This window comes from Fukomys damarensis, unplaced genomic scaffold, assembly GCF_012274545.1.
Source record: "Fukomys damarensis isolate Sample0158 unplaced genomic scaffold, DMR_v1.0_HiC HiC_scaffold_17, whole genome shotgun sequence".
Classification (NCBI taxonomy): Eukaryota; Metazoa; Chordata; class Mammalia; order Rodentia; family Bathyergidae; genus Fukomys; species Fukomys damarensis.
This window is the reverse complement of record NW_022900929.1, coordinates 2,557,499-2,573,302: the sequence shown is the minus strand read 5'-3', so window position 1 is coordinate 2,573,302 and position 15,804 is coordinate 2,557,499. Positions and strand designations below refer to the sequence as shown.

Here is a 15,804-nt window from a genome sequence, read left to right as displayed (position 1 = left end):
CAAGCTTTGGGCTCAGAGTTGTGCTGACTCTTGATCACTGCACTTGCAGCAGCCTGGCATTGGATATATGTGCTTTATATCCCTCAGTGACACAAAGAGACTCCGACTGCAGGTATTTATGAGCCTTAAGCTTGACAGCCCCAGAGCTCAGCACACATTAATCACCAACACCCACTTTCCTTTCTGAATGTGTTTGCACACTTGTGTGTACCACTGAGGCCTCCACCCTGTTCTAGACAAGCTGCCTGGAAAGCTGGCAGTGAATTGATATTGACAGGAGCCTTTCCTCAGAGATTTGATGAATGAATGGTGATGGATTGGGGATCCTCTTGGGTTTTTACTTTGTGCTTTTTCCCTCTAGTGGCCAGCTGTGGAATTTTTGTGGAACCCAAGTTCCACCTAGGATGCCCTGTCTGGGTTTTAACCATGTGTGGAATCTTATGGATGCTCTGTATGTATTTCTCCTCCAGGTCTAAAATAATTCCTGCTTTTTAATCTTCAATTTAAAAGACAAGTTGCAGCATAACATAGCATTAGCCCTTTTAAACAATGACACAAAAATAATTGTTTTGTTTTTTGAGACGGGGTCTCACTATGTAGTTGAGACTGACCTGGAACTCACTATGTAACCCAAGCTGGTCTCGAACTCACAGCAATCCCCTGGCTTAAGCCTCCTGAGTGCTGGGATTACAGACATGCACTACCACACCTGGCTGAAAAATACTTCTTCACAGTACTAAAATATAACACTCCAAATCTTCTGTCTTGCTTTCACCTAGTTTACTTGGGTGTGAGTCTTTAGACAGATACCTCACTACACTTTAATCTACTACCAAAATACAATGAAAATATAAAACATTTTCTGCCAGACATTGTGCCACATTCCTGTGGTTTCAGCACTTAGGAGACTGAGGCAGGAGGATTGTGAATTTGAGGTCAGCCTGGACTATATAGTGAGACCTGTCTCAGAAAAGAACAAACTGAAAAACAAAACCACCTTTTTTTTAATCATGTAACAATGAGTCTGTAATAAGGAAACTGGTATGTCCTGAAATTTAAAAAGTAATTTATTTACTTCAGGGTCTGAGAACTGTAGATCTCAGGACTTTTAAAAATTATCCAGATTTCTGAACAAGAACCAGCGTGGTGGTACATTTGGGAGGCTGAGGCAGGAGGATTGTTTTGAGGTCGCCAGCCTAAGCAATCACCTGGCAAAAACTGCTCCCACTCAGTACAGGCAACAAAGGCAAATATTAAATCAAGGATATTAACTTTACCTACAGTGTAAGAGATTTACTCAGATCATAGAAAATCAAGTTCTAAATGGAAAAATAGAGGAAAGTATGAATCTAATTGTAAAATGGAAGATAGATAATCAGCTTCTCAAAGTTAATATGGAGATAGGATGAAATACCAAGAAAATCTGAAAAATACTTACTATAATTTGCAGGTAATGATGTTAACCTAAAAAACAAGCAAAGGTCATCAAAGAGCTCATATTTTACCAAAATTCATGATGAAGCAAATGTGATAGGACATTATCTGTTGTCAAATCTGCATGATGGCTCCTTAGGTGTCAGCTAACTCCTCTGTATATGAAATATTTCCATCAATTAACAAAAGTTATGATGAATCATTTACCTTCTTAAGAGCTATATGTACCTTGATCTCAGTTCATTTTGGAAATCATTTTTTAAAATATTCTAACAGCTAATTTAAAATATTTTAATAACTTAAGGGAATGAGTATGCTTTAGTGTATAATACTCACATGATGGAAAAATACACTTTTAAAATAGGCCAAATGCAATCAATGGAATAATGTTGTGTGGAAATGGCAGAATACAGTGTCAGTGATTACAACTACACAAATGTCTTTTTTTTTTTTTTTTTTACACAAAGTCTTTTTAATTTTATTATTTTGGTTGAGACAGGGTGGCTTGCAAGGATCCTCTTGCCTCAGTCTCCCAAGTACTGAGATTACAGGTGTGCACTACCACACCTGACTCTTTACCTTTAATTCACTGTTAATTTAATAGCCACTTAATACATGAGGAAACATGCTTAATACAAAGTACCTTTCCGAAATTACACAGAATTTCAAAATCTTACTGGTATTTCAAGTACCGGCTTAAGTCTCACCCACAGCCAGATATGTTAGGTTGTCCATCAGATAATTATCTGGCTTCTCATCATCCAGCCCAAGCTTGACAAACTTGGCAGAAACCCAGCTGTGTGTGTATATACATGTGCACACTGTACTGGTGATTGAACTCAGGGAGTGCTAAGCTACATCCCCAGCCCTTTTTATTTGTAAACAGGGTCTCAAGTTGCTCAGGCTGGCCTTGAACTTTAGGTCCTCCTGGCTCAGCCTCCCAAGTAGCTGTGGTTATGGGTGTACACCCATAATGGACCATGTCTGGCCAGAAGTCCAGTTAATACTCTGTCTCATTCATAGACATTAGACGATCAGAACATATTGGAAGATCAGGACTGGCCAGAATGCTACATGGTAACTCACTGATGACAGGACATTTGGAGGAGCTTATGGGTAGAAGGGCTCTGATTTTGAAAAGGAAGTGAAGGGCTGCTTGCCAAAGACGTGCTGAAGTTGGGTGCAAATCAAGTTTAGTTTTAAGAATGTACTTCTGTGTTTGCAGAAAAACACCCAAGACACCTCATCCCTGGAGGTGTCCTCCATTTCCAGACTTTGCAACACATCTAATGAAATACTCTTGCCAAAAAATACAAAACAGGCCTTGCAATCTTTACATTCATTTCCTGAGCTGCTCTGGGATGTCCCTCTTTTCTCCATCCCAGACCCTGCCAGTGCACCGTGTAACTTACATCCAACCCTTTGCCTCTGTCCCTCCACCTACTTTTGACATTTAATAGTTATTCATCAAGTGTTGAGTGAGCGCCAATATATGCAGTATTACATGCACTGCAGCAAACAAGTGGACAAGGTGTCTATGCTTATGCAATTTACAGCTCATCTAACTTACACATGTAGTGATTAAATGAATTACAGAAAACTAAAGCCATGTAAGGGATAGGACCTGGCTGTGCGTTTTCTGTTAGGTGGTGGGGGAAAGCCTCTCAGACAGAGATACAAACTAAGGCCTGAAAGAAGAAAGAAATACCCAGGGGTACGGTCCTTGGAAGAGGAGATGAGTGTAAAAGGCCTGGGTTGAAAATGAGCTTGTATTGGGGAAGGGGACAGCAGGCACTGGAGTGGAGGGCGAGTAGTGACTAACCTGGGGAGACAAACACGCAAATAAGAGCTTCTAACGTGACTGTCAGGGAAAGGCTTCTCAGATGGGCTGGAAGATCATCCTTGCAAGATCCTTGGCAAGGTGGAGAACAATTCAGGCAAAAAGTGAAAGTGGATCAGACCAGGGCGGGTAAGGTGGAGGTGCAGAGAAGTAGTCGGACCCTACCTGGTTAAGGGTGGGTGCAGTTTCAGACCCCTAACTTGACGATCCCAACGCGAGAATAGTACAGAAGAGACTACAGACTGCGCCCAGGAACGTTATACCACGCTTGGAAGTCTCAGTAACCCATGTCTCAGTCCCACCATTAGTAGCTGGGATTCTCTGGGATAGCACTCCTTCTGGGATTTTAGAATGAAAATATTCAATAAAATATCTATAAAATGGAAATATTATCAGGGACGAGGTCACAGAGCCACCGACAATAAACAAAGTCGGCCACAGGTATCCTGGAGCGGCCTGTTTGCGCAGGCGCACAGGACGCTGGCGGCGGCTTACCAGGGCGTCAATTCGCGTAGGCAGGCCGAGACCTAGAATGAGCATGCGCGCGGCTTCGCCCTCAGTTGCGCCTGCGTCGGGTCGCGGTTTAGTTTGCCGGCTGAGTCCTTGGGCTCCAGGGTGTGAGTGGCCAGTGGCGCTCGGACTCCCTGAAGACCCGCGGAGGTCCCTGCGCCATGCCGGGCATGGTGCTCTTCGGCCGGCGCTGGGCCATTGCCAGTGACGACTTAGTCTTCCCAGGGTTCTTCGAACTGTTCCTGAGAGTGCTGTGGTAAGGGGAGGGACTGGACTGCGCCGAGGATGGGCAGGGTGTTGCTGACCCCTCAGGCCCAGATAAAAGTTACCAACCTCTGGGCGCCGCCGGGGCCCTGGCGCTCGTTATACATTTCCGTGTTTAGTGCTCACCACCGACCGAGGAGGTTAGGTGGTGTTGATGTCTTCATTTCACAAATGGCAAACTGAGTCCTGAAGAGGGGAGGCAGCGCCTGGGGTCACTCGGTGACTGTGACGTCCGCACTGCAGGGCACAACCTTCGCGCGTGCTGTGGCGCGGAGACCTGGCACCGAGAGGCGAGAAAGTCATTGCAGACCAGAAGGCGTCACCTGGAGCTCGCCTTCCTCCGGCCGTGTTCAGCGTGCAAAAGCATGCACCCGTTTCTGCAAAAGTTGGGAAATGCCTATAATCCTTAGTACTGTGGGAGGCTGAGGCAGGAAGATTGAAAACCTAGCTGGATAAGGTGCTAGACCCTCTTTCAGAAATAGATAAGGGCCGGGGATTTAGCTCTGTGGTGTAGCCAAAGGTCCTGAGTTCGATCCCAGGTACTGCAAAAATAAAAATAAAAAAATAAATAGCTGTGTTCAATACCTCTGCTGTTGTCTTTCACATCGTGGAATTAAAAAAGCAAACTTGGGAAGTAATACCCTCAGTAAGAATCGTGTTTAAAGTCCCAGTAAGAATCCTGTTTAAACTCAGTTCCCTGGGGCTGGAGCTAGGGTTAGGGTTATCATTGTTATGCAAAAGTAGATTCTTTCCGGGAAAGGAATGTAAAGTTTTGAGCTGCTTCCTAGGAGTTTCTCCAAATTTTTAGGGCCATGTTTTTAGAGATCATTTCCCTGTTGTTTCTAGACTCAATAGTGCTGATATCGCAAAATCGAAAAAAGTATTTAAATTTTTTTCCTTTCCCGGTGGTGTTGGACTTGAGCCTAGGGCCTCACACAAGTGCTTCGCCACTGAGCTAAACTCCTCAGGACCCAGTGTCACTGCTTTAAGATTCTGGGCTTGAATCCTTAATAAAGTGTCTTTCCACATTCAGCACTCTGTCGTCTGCTGAAATACCTCTAAGGAAAAATCAGAGTCATTTTTGCTTTGCATTGGGCACTGTTCTTTATTGTTCTGTACTGAATTGCATAGTGTAGTTTGAAGGCCACAGGACTTTCAAGTTTTATCTGCTCACCATGGAACATCTGTGTATCACTTTTCTCCCTCTTGGTTTTTAATTACAGACAGCAGGTTACAGTGTGAGTTTATTAGTGAGTTTTTAATCTATGATGTAAAAATTTTCTACTTAGTTGCATGTTTCTGAGTTGTGCTGGGCTATTTTCCAGCAACTCACATTATATTTGCTTGTTTACAGCTTTAGGTGGATTATGGCCGGCATAGAAAAAGAATGATAGAGGCATGGAAAGTATAAAACATTAAAAAAAAAAAAAAAAAAGAAAACTGTACTCTTTAGTTGACTTAGTATCTTTTATTGGTAAAAATTATTTAAAAAGTATATATGTAAAATAATAAGAATATAACAATTACATTCAAGCCAGGCATAGTGATGCATACTTGTAATCCCAACGCTCTGGGAGGATGAGATAGGAGATGAAAGTTCAAGCCCAGACTGGGCAATCTAGTATGACAGCATCTCAAAAAAACGGTGGGGACTGAGTGCTTAGCTTAGTGCCAAGGCCAAGGTTCAATCCCTACTACGTTTAAGAAAAAAAAAAACAACATGTTTTTTTCCAAAATACATATATTTACCTCATTTTGTAAAATATTAACTCATTTTATTTTTTTATATCATATTTTACAAAGTGGTGCCTTGGATTTTTTTTTTTTTAACATTGCTGGGGATTGAACCGAGGGCCTCATGCATACTAGGCAAGTGTTCTACCACTGTGCTGTACCCCAGCCTCCATTTCATTTCTGACCCTTCCTGTCTCTCCACAGGTGGATTGGCATTCTGACTTTGTATGTCATGCACAGAGAGAAGTTGGACTGTGCTGGCGGAGTCCTGCTCAACAGTTACTTGATCGTTCTCATTGTACTTCTAGCAGTTGTTATATGTACTGTGTTAGCCATCGTGTGTGTCAGCATGAAAGGTAAATACCTTTTTTTAATTAGACATCTTTAAAAAATTTTTTTCAGAGCCTTATTGAGATAATTTGCATACCATATAATGCACCCATTTAAAGTGTACTATTCAGTGGTTTTTAATATATCCAGAGGGTTGTACCTATTACCACATTCACTTTAGAACATTTGGTCATCACTATTATGGCTTAAATACGAAGTGTCTCCCAAAGTTTCATGTATTGATGGCTTAATTCCCAGTGTAGTAGTTCACTATAGTGTTCAGGAGGGCCAAGAAAGATGAGTGGGTTGGGAAGGCACTAACCTTGCTAATGGATTAATCTATTGATTCTGAGATGAATGGACTGTTAGGAGGTAGAGCTAGCCCAGTGAGGAGGTGCATGCCTGTAATCTCATCACTTAGGATGCTGAAGCAGGAGGATGGCTACAAGTTCGAGTCTAGCTTCGGCTACATAGTGAGTTCAAGGACAGTCTGAACTATATAGACTGTGTCTCAGAAAACAGAAGTTCAGGGATTTAGCTCAGTGGTGCTGCTACCTGCTTCATGAGTGCAAAGTACTTAATTCGATCCCTGGTACCAAATAAAACAAAACAACAACAACAAAAAAGGAGATAGAGCCGTTCCCTTCTCCATCTTGCTCTCTTGGTGTCTCTCTGCTTCCTGCCTGCCTTGAGCCAAAAGCTTTCCCCTGTCATTCCCTTCCACTATAAGATTTCTGTATTGGAACCAACTGACCATGGACTGAAACCTCTAAAATTCTGAGCTAACGTAAACCTCTCTTTTAAGTTGCACATGTCAAGTGTTTTGTTCTACCAGTAGAAAGCTGACCGGGACAGTCACCCCAAAATAAATCCTGTCTGTTCCCAGTATGTGCCATTCCTCATTTCTCTGGTTTATCCAGCCTTAGACATCTACTAGTCTGCTTTCTGTCTATAAGTTTTGTTTATTTTGAACATGATGTAAGTGGTATTACCTATTCTGTGGCCTATTGGTCTGGCTTCATAAGCTTAGTGTAATATTTTCAAGGTTCATGTATATTACACAGGTGTCAGTACTTTATTGGCTTCTTATGGCTAAACAAGATTACAGTGGTTGCATATATTTTATTCATGTATCATTTGGTGAGCATTTGGGTTGTTGACACTTTTTGGCTATTACAAATAATGCTGCTGTGAACATTTGCCTTTGGTTTTGTTATAGACCTAGTTCTTCATTTCTCTTGGGTGTTTACCTGGGAGTGAAATTGCTAGGCCATATGGTAACTCTCTTGAGGAACTGTCAGACTTTTCCAAAGTTGTATCAATTTACTTTCTTACCAGCAACGTATAAGAGTTCTAATTTCCCACTGTTCTCACCAACACAGTATTATCTGAGTTTCTGATTGTAGTCTTCCTGGTGAGTGTGAAATGATATCTTATGGTTTTTATCTGCATTTCCTTGATAACTAGTGAGTCTTGGCTGTCTTTTCATGATTTTTATTTTATTTGTTTATTTATTTATTTGGTATCAGGGATCAAACTTGGGACCTCGCACTTGTGAGGCAGGCAGCCATACCACTGATCTAAATCCCCAGCCCTCATGACCTTTTTAATGTCATTTTTGGAGAAATGTCAGCTTTTCCAAAATTTTAAACTACATTATCCTTTTATCAGTGGTTTATAAGAGTTACACCTATTCTTTTTTATTTTTTTAATGTAGTGTAGTCACTTGAACCCAGGGCTTCTTATGTTTTAGATAGCTCCCTACCAATGAGCTACATGGCCAGGCCTACCCCCCCCTTTTTAGTGTTACTGGGGCTTGAACTCAGAGTATTTACACTGTACTACCTCCTGAGCCCTTTTTTATTTTGAGACAGGATCTTGCTGAATTTTCTAGGCTGGGCTCAAATTTGCTATCCTTCTGCCTCAGCCTCCTAGAGTGTTGGGATTATAGGTGTATTTCTCCATGCCTAGCTCCTACACTTAGTCTTAATGATAATTTTTCTTAATGATAAACCTACATGTTATGGTTTTCTGGAATCATCTCTCTGGACATATTGAAAACCTTTTTGCTCTGGTTTATAGGCTGAGCTAGCTGAGTATTCTGGTGACTATAATTAAGAAATGCTTTGGGCCAGGGATGTAGCTTAGTGGCACAATGCCTGCCTGGCAAGTGCAAGGCCCTAAGTTCAATTTCCAGTACCAAAAAAAGAAAAAATGATTAAAGACAGACTGCTCCCAGGAAATGAGGAGCAAGTACCAAGTCAAAGCCGCCATTGCCACTCAGATCCCTCTTATTCCTGCAGCTGCCTCTGCTAGGGGTGGGGCTGAATTTGGCAGTCCTCATGCCCAGTGGAATTGAAAGCAACCCATTGCTGATTTCTCCCTGACTTCTATGACCCCTGTATCCCTTGGTGTTTCTACCCTGACCCTCCCAGAGGTTCAGTGCTTCATATTCAGTGTTAAGTACATGAATTGCATTTGGAACATTAGGTCTGAGCCCCAGCCTACTAACCCGGCTGCACTATTGGTACAAAATCTCTGATAAAGTTCAGGAGTGTGGCCTCTTATCTGTCCTCAGCAGAAATGACTTCTGGTTGTTGGCTGTGAAACTAGGAGCTCTGTCTCTGCCAGACATTGCTCTTCAGCTCCAGGACCACAGGAGCTCAGGAGGCAGGCCACCCAGGTGCTAAAAACCTCAGAGTCTAGTGACCCCTGGGCTCCAGAGAATCCTCACAAGCAGAGCAAATCCCAGTCAGAGCTGCAGTGGAACAACAGGCACTTGGAGCAACGTTTGCAGCACTTGGTTCAGTACCAGAGCAACCACGATCATAGCTGGACTACTGAAGGACCAGCAGATCACAGACATCACTTCTCCCTGCTTTTGTGAATGGGCAGAACTCCACATTTGGAGCCTCTCTAGAGCATCTCAAAATTGGAGTGAATAGAGCCACCACTCCACTGGGGAATAATACTTCAAAGAGAGTACTTCATTATTTGCTTTGGAAGCTGTGCTGGACCATTGGCTCCATAAGATGGATTATTAGCCTCATCTGTGTGTACTGGAGGCAGGAAAGGACAGCAGAGTGAACTCCCATCCTCAGGAACCTAAAGGAGGGTGGGTGTGGTGGTGCACACCTGTAATCCCAGCACTCAGGAGGCTGAAGCAGGAGGATCACCACAGATTTGAAGCTAGCCTGCGTTAACGTAGTGAGTTCAAGACCAGCCTGAGCTACGTGGCGAGACTTTGTCTCAAAAACAAAACAAAACAGAAAAAGAAAAAAGCCAGGCATTAGCATTATCTAATTTATTTGCCTTTTTTTGTTTATGTTGCATTCTGTTTGGACCACTGAGTCTGTAACTATTAGATACAAATTTGTAACAATAAGTGTAAAGTTTTCCTTCCTGAAATGGTTGCTTTTCTTCATTTATTTTTGGTGGCGTCAGAGCACATGCACATTCCGCTGAGGGATGCTCATATTCACTCCAGTTACTACCATGGTGCCTGAACCAGCACACACTCATGCTCAGAGCTTTGAGATCATCAACAGGTCATGGGCTGCTTGTCCCACAACCGTCTCCAAACAGAATGCCATCCCATACATACCAAATATGTGTCAGTGGAGCTAACTAGAAGCTCCAGAATGATTCTCAGTGTGATCACTGGTTCAGGTGTGGATGTGGGACCTGACTTAGGCCAGGAGGATTTGCTGGAAGGTGCTGGGAAAGTACTTCCTTGCACCTCTGAGAAATATTCAGAAGCCACTTGTCACTTTTCTCCTGGATGATGCTATTATCTCCACTTGAAGCCCAAGATGAGCAGGCACAAAGGAGGCAGCACCATGTGAAGCCTCTGCACACCCATCCCTGAGTCAGTACATGTCCTTCCTGCATTTCAGCTAATTGGCATTGGATTTTCTTTACTTGTGGTTAGAGGTATCCAGCTGAACTGAGAAAAGTATTGTATAGAAATGTAGAAGGCTAATTGCCAATTTAAAGCCAGGCATGGTGGCGCATACCTGTAATCCCAGCACTTGAGAAGCTGAGCCAGAAGGATCACCATGAGTTCAAGGCTTGCCTGGGCGAGACCAGCCTGAACTACAAAGCAAGACCCTGCCCTTCGTTCAATTCTCAGTACTTAAAAAGAAGAAAAGAAAAATATATTGGAAAAAAACTAAATGCCAGTTTGTATTTTATGCATACTACATTTATGCACATCACCTATTAAAAGAGAGAGCATGCCGGGATTTAGCTCAGTGCTTCTGTTGCCTACCTCGCAAGCGCAAGGTCCCATGTTTAATCCCTGATACCCAAAAAACAAAAAGAAAAGTGAGAACATGATGTATGGATTTGGATTTGTGGCAGCTCCGTCCCCCTGGGTTTTCACAATGTCCCACACCAGAGCAAGCTGTGGCCCAGAACCATTGCCTGCCCCTGCCCATAGGCTATTGGCACTGAAGCAGGTTGTACAATGGTGAAAAGAGAGAGAAAGAAAAAATGCTTTGTAACCAGGGATGATTTCCAGTGTGCTCAGATATAGGACGTTGTGGTTCATTTGTTGCTTTTTTTCCCCAAAGGCTGTATAATTTTTGTTTCTGCACAGACTTGCCTTAAGAGTATACACAAACCCCAGGTCTCCTCTGGGGGTAAAGGGATGGGAGTGGAGGCTTGAAATGTACTTCATATCCACTTGACCTGTTTGAGCTTTTACCCTCTGCAGAATCAATCATGTTTTAAAATAAATCTTAAATTTCAGGTATATTTTAACATTTAACACGCTGGTAAATTTTATTCTTGGTACAAGGATTATTTCCATTGTCCCTTTTGTTTCATTAGTTAAGTCTCAGTAATTAATCTGTCATTTTTGGTAGAGAGACAATTAGTATTTAGCTTTTTAAATAATACTGATTATGGGCTGGGGATTTAGCTCAGTGGCATCATGCCTGCCTTACAAGCGCAAGGTCCTGAGTTTGATCCCTGGTACCAAAAAAAAAAAAAAAAATACTGATTGAGTGACTGATTGACTGATTTCTCAGCCCTTTTTTTATTTTAAGACCTGATCTTACTAAGTTGCCTGGGCTGGGCTCAGATTTGTGATTCTTCAGCCTCCCAGAGTGATGATGGGATTACAGGCTTGCCACCACTCCTGATGGGGTTGATTTTTAAAGTATCTACACCCTTTATTCCCAGATAGAGAGTGGGTCTGATTTTAATTAATAACATAAAATATATGCCAAAAATGAGGCCAGATAGTGCCTCATATTTTAAAATGTGTTAGTAATTCTAATAGAGGCCTTTTTTTTTTTTTAATTTAAAGGGTATTTCTTCACCATGACATTTATTACATCTTAGATTTTTTTTCAGTAGTTGTTTTTATTTTAATCATAGGGCATTTTTTATGTTACTTAGATTAGTTTTTATCTTAGCTTTTTTTCCTAAAGGGAAATAAAGTGTTTTATACCAAGAATTAAAGCACCTATGCTTCTACTGATACTTGGATTTGTTTTACAAATGCAATAAAAATGTCATATGGGGGCCAGGGATTTAACTCAGTGGTTTCACCGCCTGCCTTGCAAGCGCAAGGATCTGAGTTTTATCCCCGGTAACAAAAAAAAAAGAAAGTCATGTGGCACCATACATGAGTGGGAGCCTGGCAAGTCCCTGAGAGGAGCCACTGCTGCCACAGCTGTCATCCATTCACTGTGGAGCCAGGAGAGGAGGGGAGAGGTCTGGAGGGCACCATCCTGATCCTCAAGGTGGAAATAAAATTGGAATACATGGTATATAGCAATTCTCTAATGATGTGGCACTTGATCCAGCCAGCATTAGTATTTTGATCATTGCGGAAGAGAGCAGTAGCACTGAGTTCTCCAAGCAGGAATTCCTGCACAGCATGACTAAATTAGAATCTACAATGGCCATTGCCCATTGGAGCTTAGTGCTTAATAGAAGATTTAAATTCTTAGACCAGTAGAATAAATTTTTGTCAGAACATCATAAATGATCAATACCAAAACATACTGCTGGGCGTGGTGACTCACGCCTGTAATCCCAGCACTCAGGAGGCTGAGGCAGGAGGATCTCTGTGAGCTCAAGACCGAGCACCAGGTCAATCTCAACTACATAGTGAGACCCTGTCTCAAAAAACAAAAACAAACAAACAGAAAAAGATACTTGGAGTCTTCTTTTAGAATTCAGTACAGCAATTGCAGGTGACATGTCTAATTATGGTGAAGAAGGAGCATGGCCTTTTTTCATTAATGACTTTGTGGAATTTGCACACCTTCAAATTGCTGGGATAAAAAGTACAACAGTGTAGCACTAAGGAATATTCTAGAATGTACATAGTCTGTACAATAAATACAGCAGAAAATTGCACAGTTTCTGCTGGCTGGACTGACCTGAAGATCAACCCTCAATTGAGGGTTGAGACAAAACTTTACGGATATATCTTGGACTGTATTATATTTCATTTTTCTAATGGTGGTCTGGACTTGTCTTCTAGTCTGGACTGCTCTAAACATTTATAATTTCAATGTTGTGAATTTCATCTTCATATCTGTGGAGTATCCTACTTTATTCTCCTATGAGTCTTAGAAGCTTTATGGTGAATATTCTGAGATTTCCATTCTCACATAAAGCATGATGCTTCTTCACTGGAAAACAGTTTGGCATAAGAATTAAACATAATGAACATCTCAAACAATTTATAAAAACTTTTTAAATGCTTTGGGCTAGTTGCAAAGACTATGTGACTGTTGGCCACTTCCAGTGAGAGTGATATGTTTAAGTGGAATTGTGCTTTGGTTTGGGAGGATTTTTTTTTCTGGCATATCACATGTATTGTTGACTTAAGTGGAGTATCTGATGAAAGAAATGTCAAAACAACCAGCATGAAAAATTTTTAGGGTGACTTGGTGCCTACCTGAAAAATGTATTGTGTTTTAGACTCTTAGTTTCAAAACGATTTCACAGAATTAATCTGCACTTCCCTTACCTTTGTTTATATGTGATGGTGATGGTCTTACTAGGAGATTTTATTTAGCAAATGTCTGCATAATGTTAGATTTCACTCTTGACTACATTATGCACCACATAATTGGATTTCATCATGCTTTTGAAATGCTTATATGCCTATCATATATGTTAAACTGACTGTTTTGAATTGCTATATGATGCAGTATTCTAAATTTTTAAAAAATGTCTTGTGTATTAGTCTTCTTCAAGTGGTTTCACCATCAGAATTGTTCATTTCCAGGAAGAGAGTGGGGGGATTATAGCTCAACGGTAGAATATGTGCTTAGGCACTAGGTTCCATCTCTAGCATCAAAATAAATAAATTCACTTCCCCAAAGTGTGGACCACTGGACAAAGAGCTTGAGTCATACAGACTTGGATTATATTTAGAAAGTACCTATTAAGCTCTCTGGGCCCAGTTCCTCTTGTGTGGGCGTGTGTGCGCACAGTACTTGAGTTTAAGCCCAGGGCCTCACACTGAGCTATATCCACAGCCCTTTTTAAATTTGTTTATTTATTTATTTATTTATTTTATAGGTACTGGGGATCGAACTCCGGACCTTACACTTGCAAGGCAGGCAGTGACACCACTGAGCTAAATCCCTGGCCCTGTTTTATTTTTGAGACAGGGTCTTGCTAAGTCACTAGTTGTCCAAGCTGGGCTTGAACTTGTGTGATCCTCCTGCTTAGGCCTCCCAGCGTGCTAGGATTACAGGCATTGTCTGTTTACCAACCTCCAGCACACCCCCGACCCCGCCACCACCCCACCCTGGCCCTGCTTCAGTTCCTCATTTATAAAATGGGATGGTAACTAACCCAGCATTCATTGTTCAGGTACTTATCAATATGCCTTCTTTGCTCTCACAAGTGACCCAGCCTGGACAGTGATTGTGTGGTCGTGTAGCCAGAACCCAGGAGTGTTCATCCTTAGCAAGAAGTGAATCTGAGGTTCTGTCATGTTTCCTTCCCATCCTTCACTTTTGTCACTGGCTCTCATACTTGGGCACTGGCCACCAACTGCAAGCCAGCAGAGTTAGAGGGTAATGGAGGATCATACAGAGCATGCGCTAGCAACTGCATTTTGTGGGAAGGGGGCCTCTTCACCTCTGAGGAGGGAGTAAGCCATTGATTATTTCTGTGTTTCAGGAACCATTTGTAACCCTGGACCACGGAAGTCTATGTCTAAGCTGCTTTACCTCCGCCTAGCACTCTTTCTGCCAGAGATGGTCTGGGCATCTCTGGGGGCCGCCTGGGTAGCAGATGGTGTTCAATGTGACAGGATAGTTGTGAATGGCATCATTGCAACCGTCATTGTCAGGTGAGGTCTTATTTTCTCTTTTAGTGTCTTCTCATTACAGTTGCATTTGAAATGTAGGTGAATGCATATCTCTGAGGAATGCAACCAGAGAACTTCCTTAGGTAGCTAGAATGAGACCTGACTCACTTAGTTTAGACACATTTGTTTAGGCATGATAGATAATTCATCTTCCATTATCCATTTGTTGATGTTTTTTCTTTCTTCCTGGGTTCTTAGTTTCTTGTATTCCCTTTCTTATAAGAAGGAAGAAAACCAAAGACTAAAGCAAGGGCAAAGACTAAAGATAGGATGAGAAGAAATGGAGTATCAAGTATCATGACAGGCAATAGTGCTCTAATAAGCCTAATAAGGTGTTTGCATCTTCTGGAATAAAAATCTTAGAGATAATCTGGTTCCATCTCTTAGAGTTATGAATAAGGAAACTGAGGCCCATGCTGTTGCCAGCTTTCCTGAGTTACCTGGTGAGAGAGCAGCAGAACCGCTTCATGGAGGTGTCTTCCCAGCAGCACAGTGTCCAGGAGCTCATAGGATTTGTGCATATGGGCAAATCTGGGAATACTTACAAGATACAAATGAAAGGCATATCAGAGTGTCCCACAGCTTTTAGTTTTACCAGAAGCACCGTGAGATGCACTGAGGAAGGCCTAAGTCATGCCACCACAGAGCTCCATGTTTCCTTTGTGGCCCTTATTTTTTGTAGGGCCTGAGTTGACTGTGAAGAACTCTGTAGAAGAAACAGTTTGCTCACCTCAGCCAGACTCTGGGAGATCTGTCTTCCTGGTTCCCAAGCCCTCAGTAGAGACCCAGAACTGAACATGAAGTAGGTGCCTCAGGCTCTGTGGATAGAGGTAGAGCCCCTAGTCACCAAGCCCTTTCCCCTCTCTCTTGCAGTTGGATCATCATCGCTGCCACTGTTTTCACCATTATCATTGTCTTTGACCCACTGGGGGGGAAAATGGCTCCCTATACCTCTGCTGGTCCTGGTCACCTGGATAGTCACGAATCAAGCCAGTTACTTAATGGCCTCAAGACAGCAGCTACAAGCGTGTGGGAAACAAGAATCAAGTTGTTGTGCTGTTGCGTGGGAAAAGACGATCACACTCGAATTGCTTTTTCGAGTACGGCAGAGCTTTTCTCAACCTACTTTTCAGTAAGCTGAAGGGATCTGATTTGGTCTCTTTCTCTTTCCATGAATCCATCTTACATGAAATTGAGCACTCTGACTGGGCTTTGAGCTAATCTCCCTTGTCGTATAAGCGGCTTTTGAGAATCCAGAAATTCTCGGTGTGGGGTTGGGGACAGGCTCTTCCTGGGATGAGCGCCTTGGGGGTCAGTTAACTTCAAGGGCCATGCTTTTTGA

General features: G+C 42.3%; 1 protein-coding gene and 1 non-coding gene across 3 annotated transcripts in view; both read left to right on the top strand.

Moving 5' to 3' along the window:
• Nucleotides 1-3,850: 3,850 nt before the first annotated feature.
• Daglb (diacylglycerol lipase beta) overlaps nucleotides 3,851-15,804 on the top strand; it is a 32,572-nt gene continuing 20,618 nt past the window's right edge. For both annotated transcript variants that reach the window (XM_010642769.3, XM_010642768.3), the window contains exons 1-4: nucleotides 3,851-4,040; nucleotides 5,987-6,138; nucleotides 14,273-14,444; nucleotides 15,336-15,594. In XM_010642769.3, coding sequence (XP_010641071.1) covers nucleotides 3,946-4,040; nucleotides 5,987-6,138; nucleotides 14,273-14,444; nucleotides 15,336-15,594 — 678 coding nt within the window. In that variant the 5' untranslated portion in view covers nucleotides 3,851-3,945. The remainder of the gene's footprint in view (nucleotides 4,041-5,986; nucleotides 6,139-14,272; nucleotides 14,445-15,335; nucleotides 15,595-15,804) is intronic.
• On the top strand, nucleotides 10,452-10,583 carry LOC117286628. The gene has a single exon (XR_004517789.1). It is a non-coding gene; the product is annotated as a small nucleolar RNA SNORA42/SNORA80 family (small nucleolar RNA).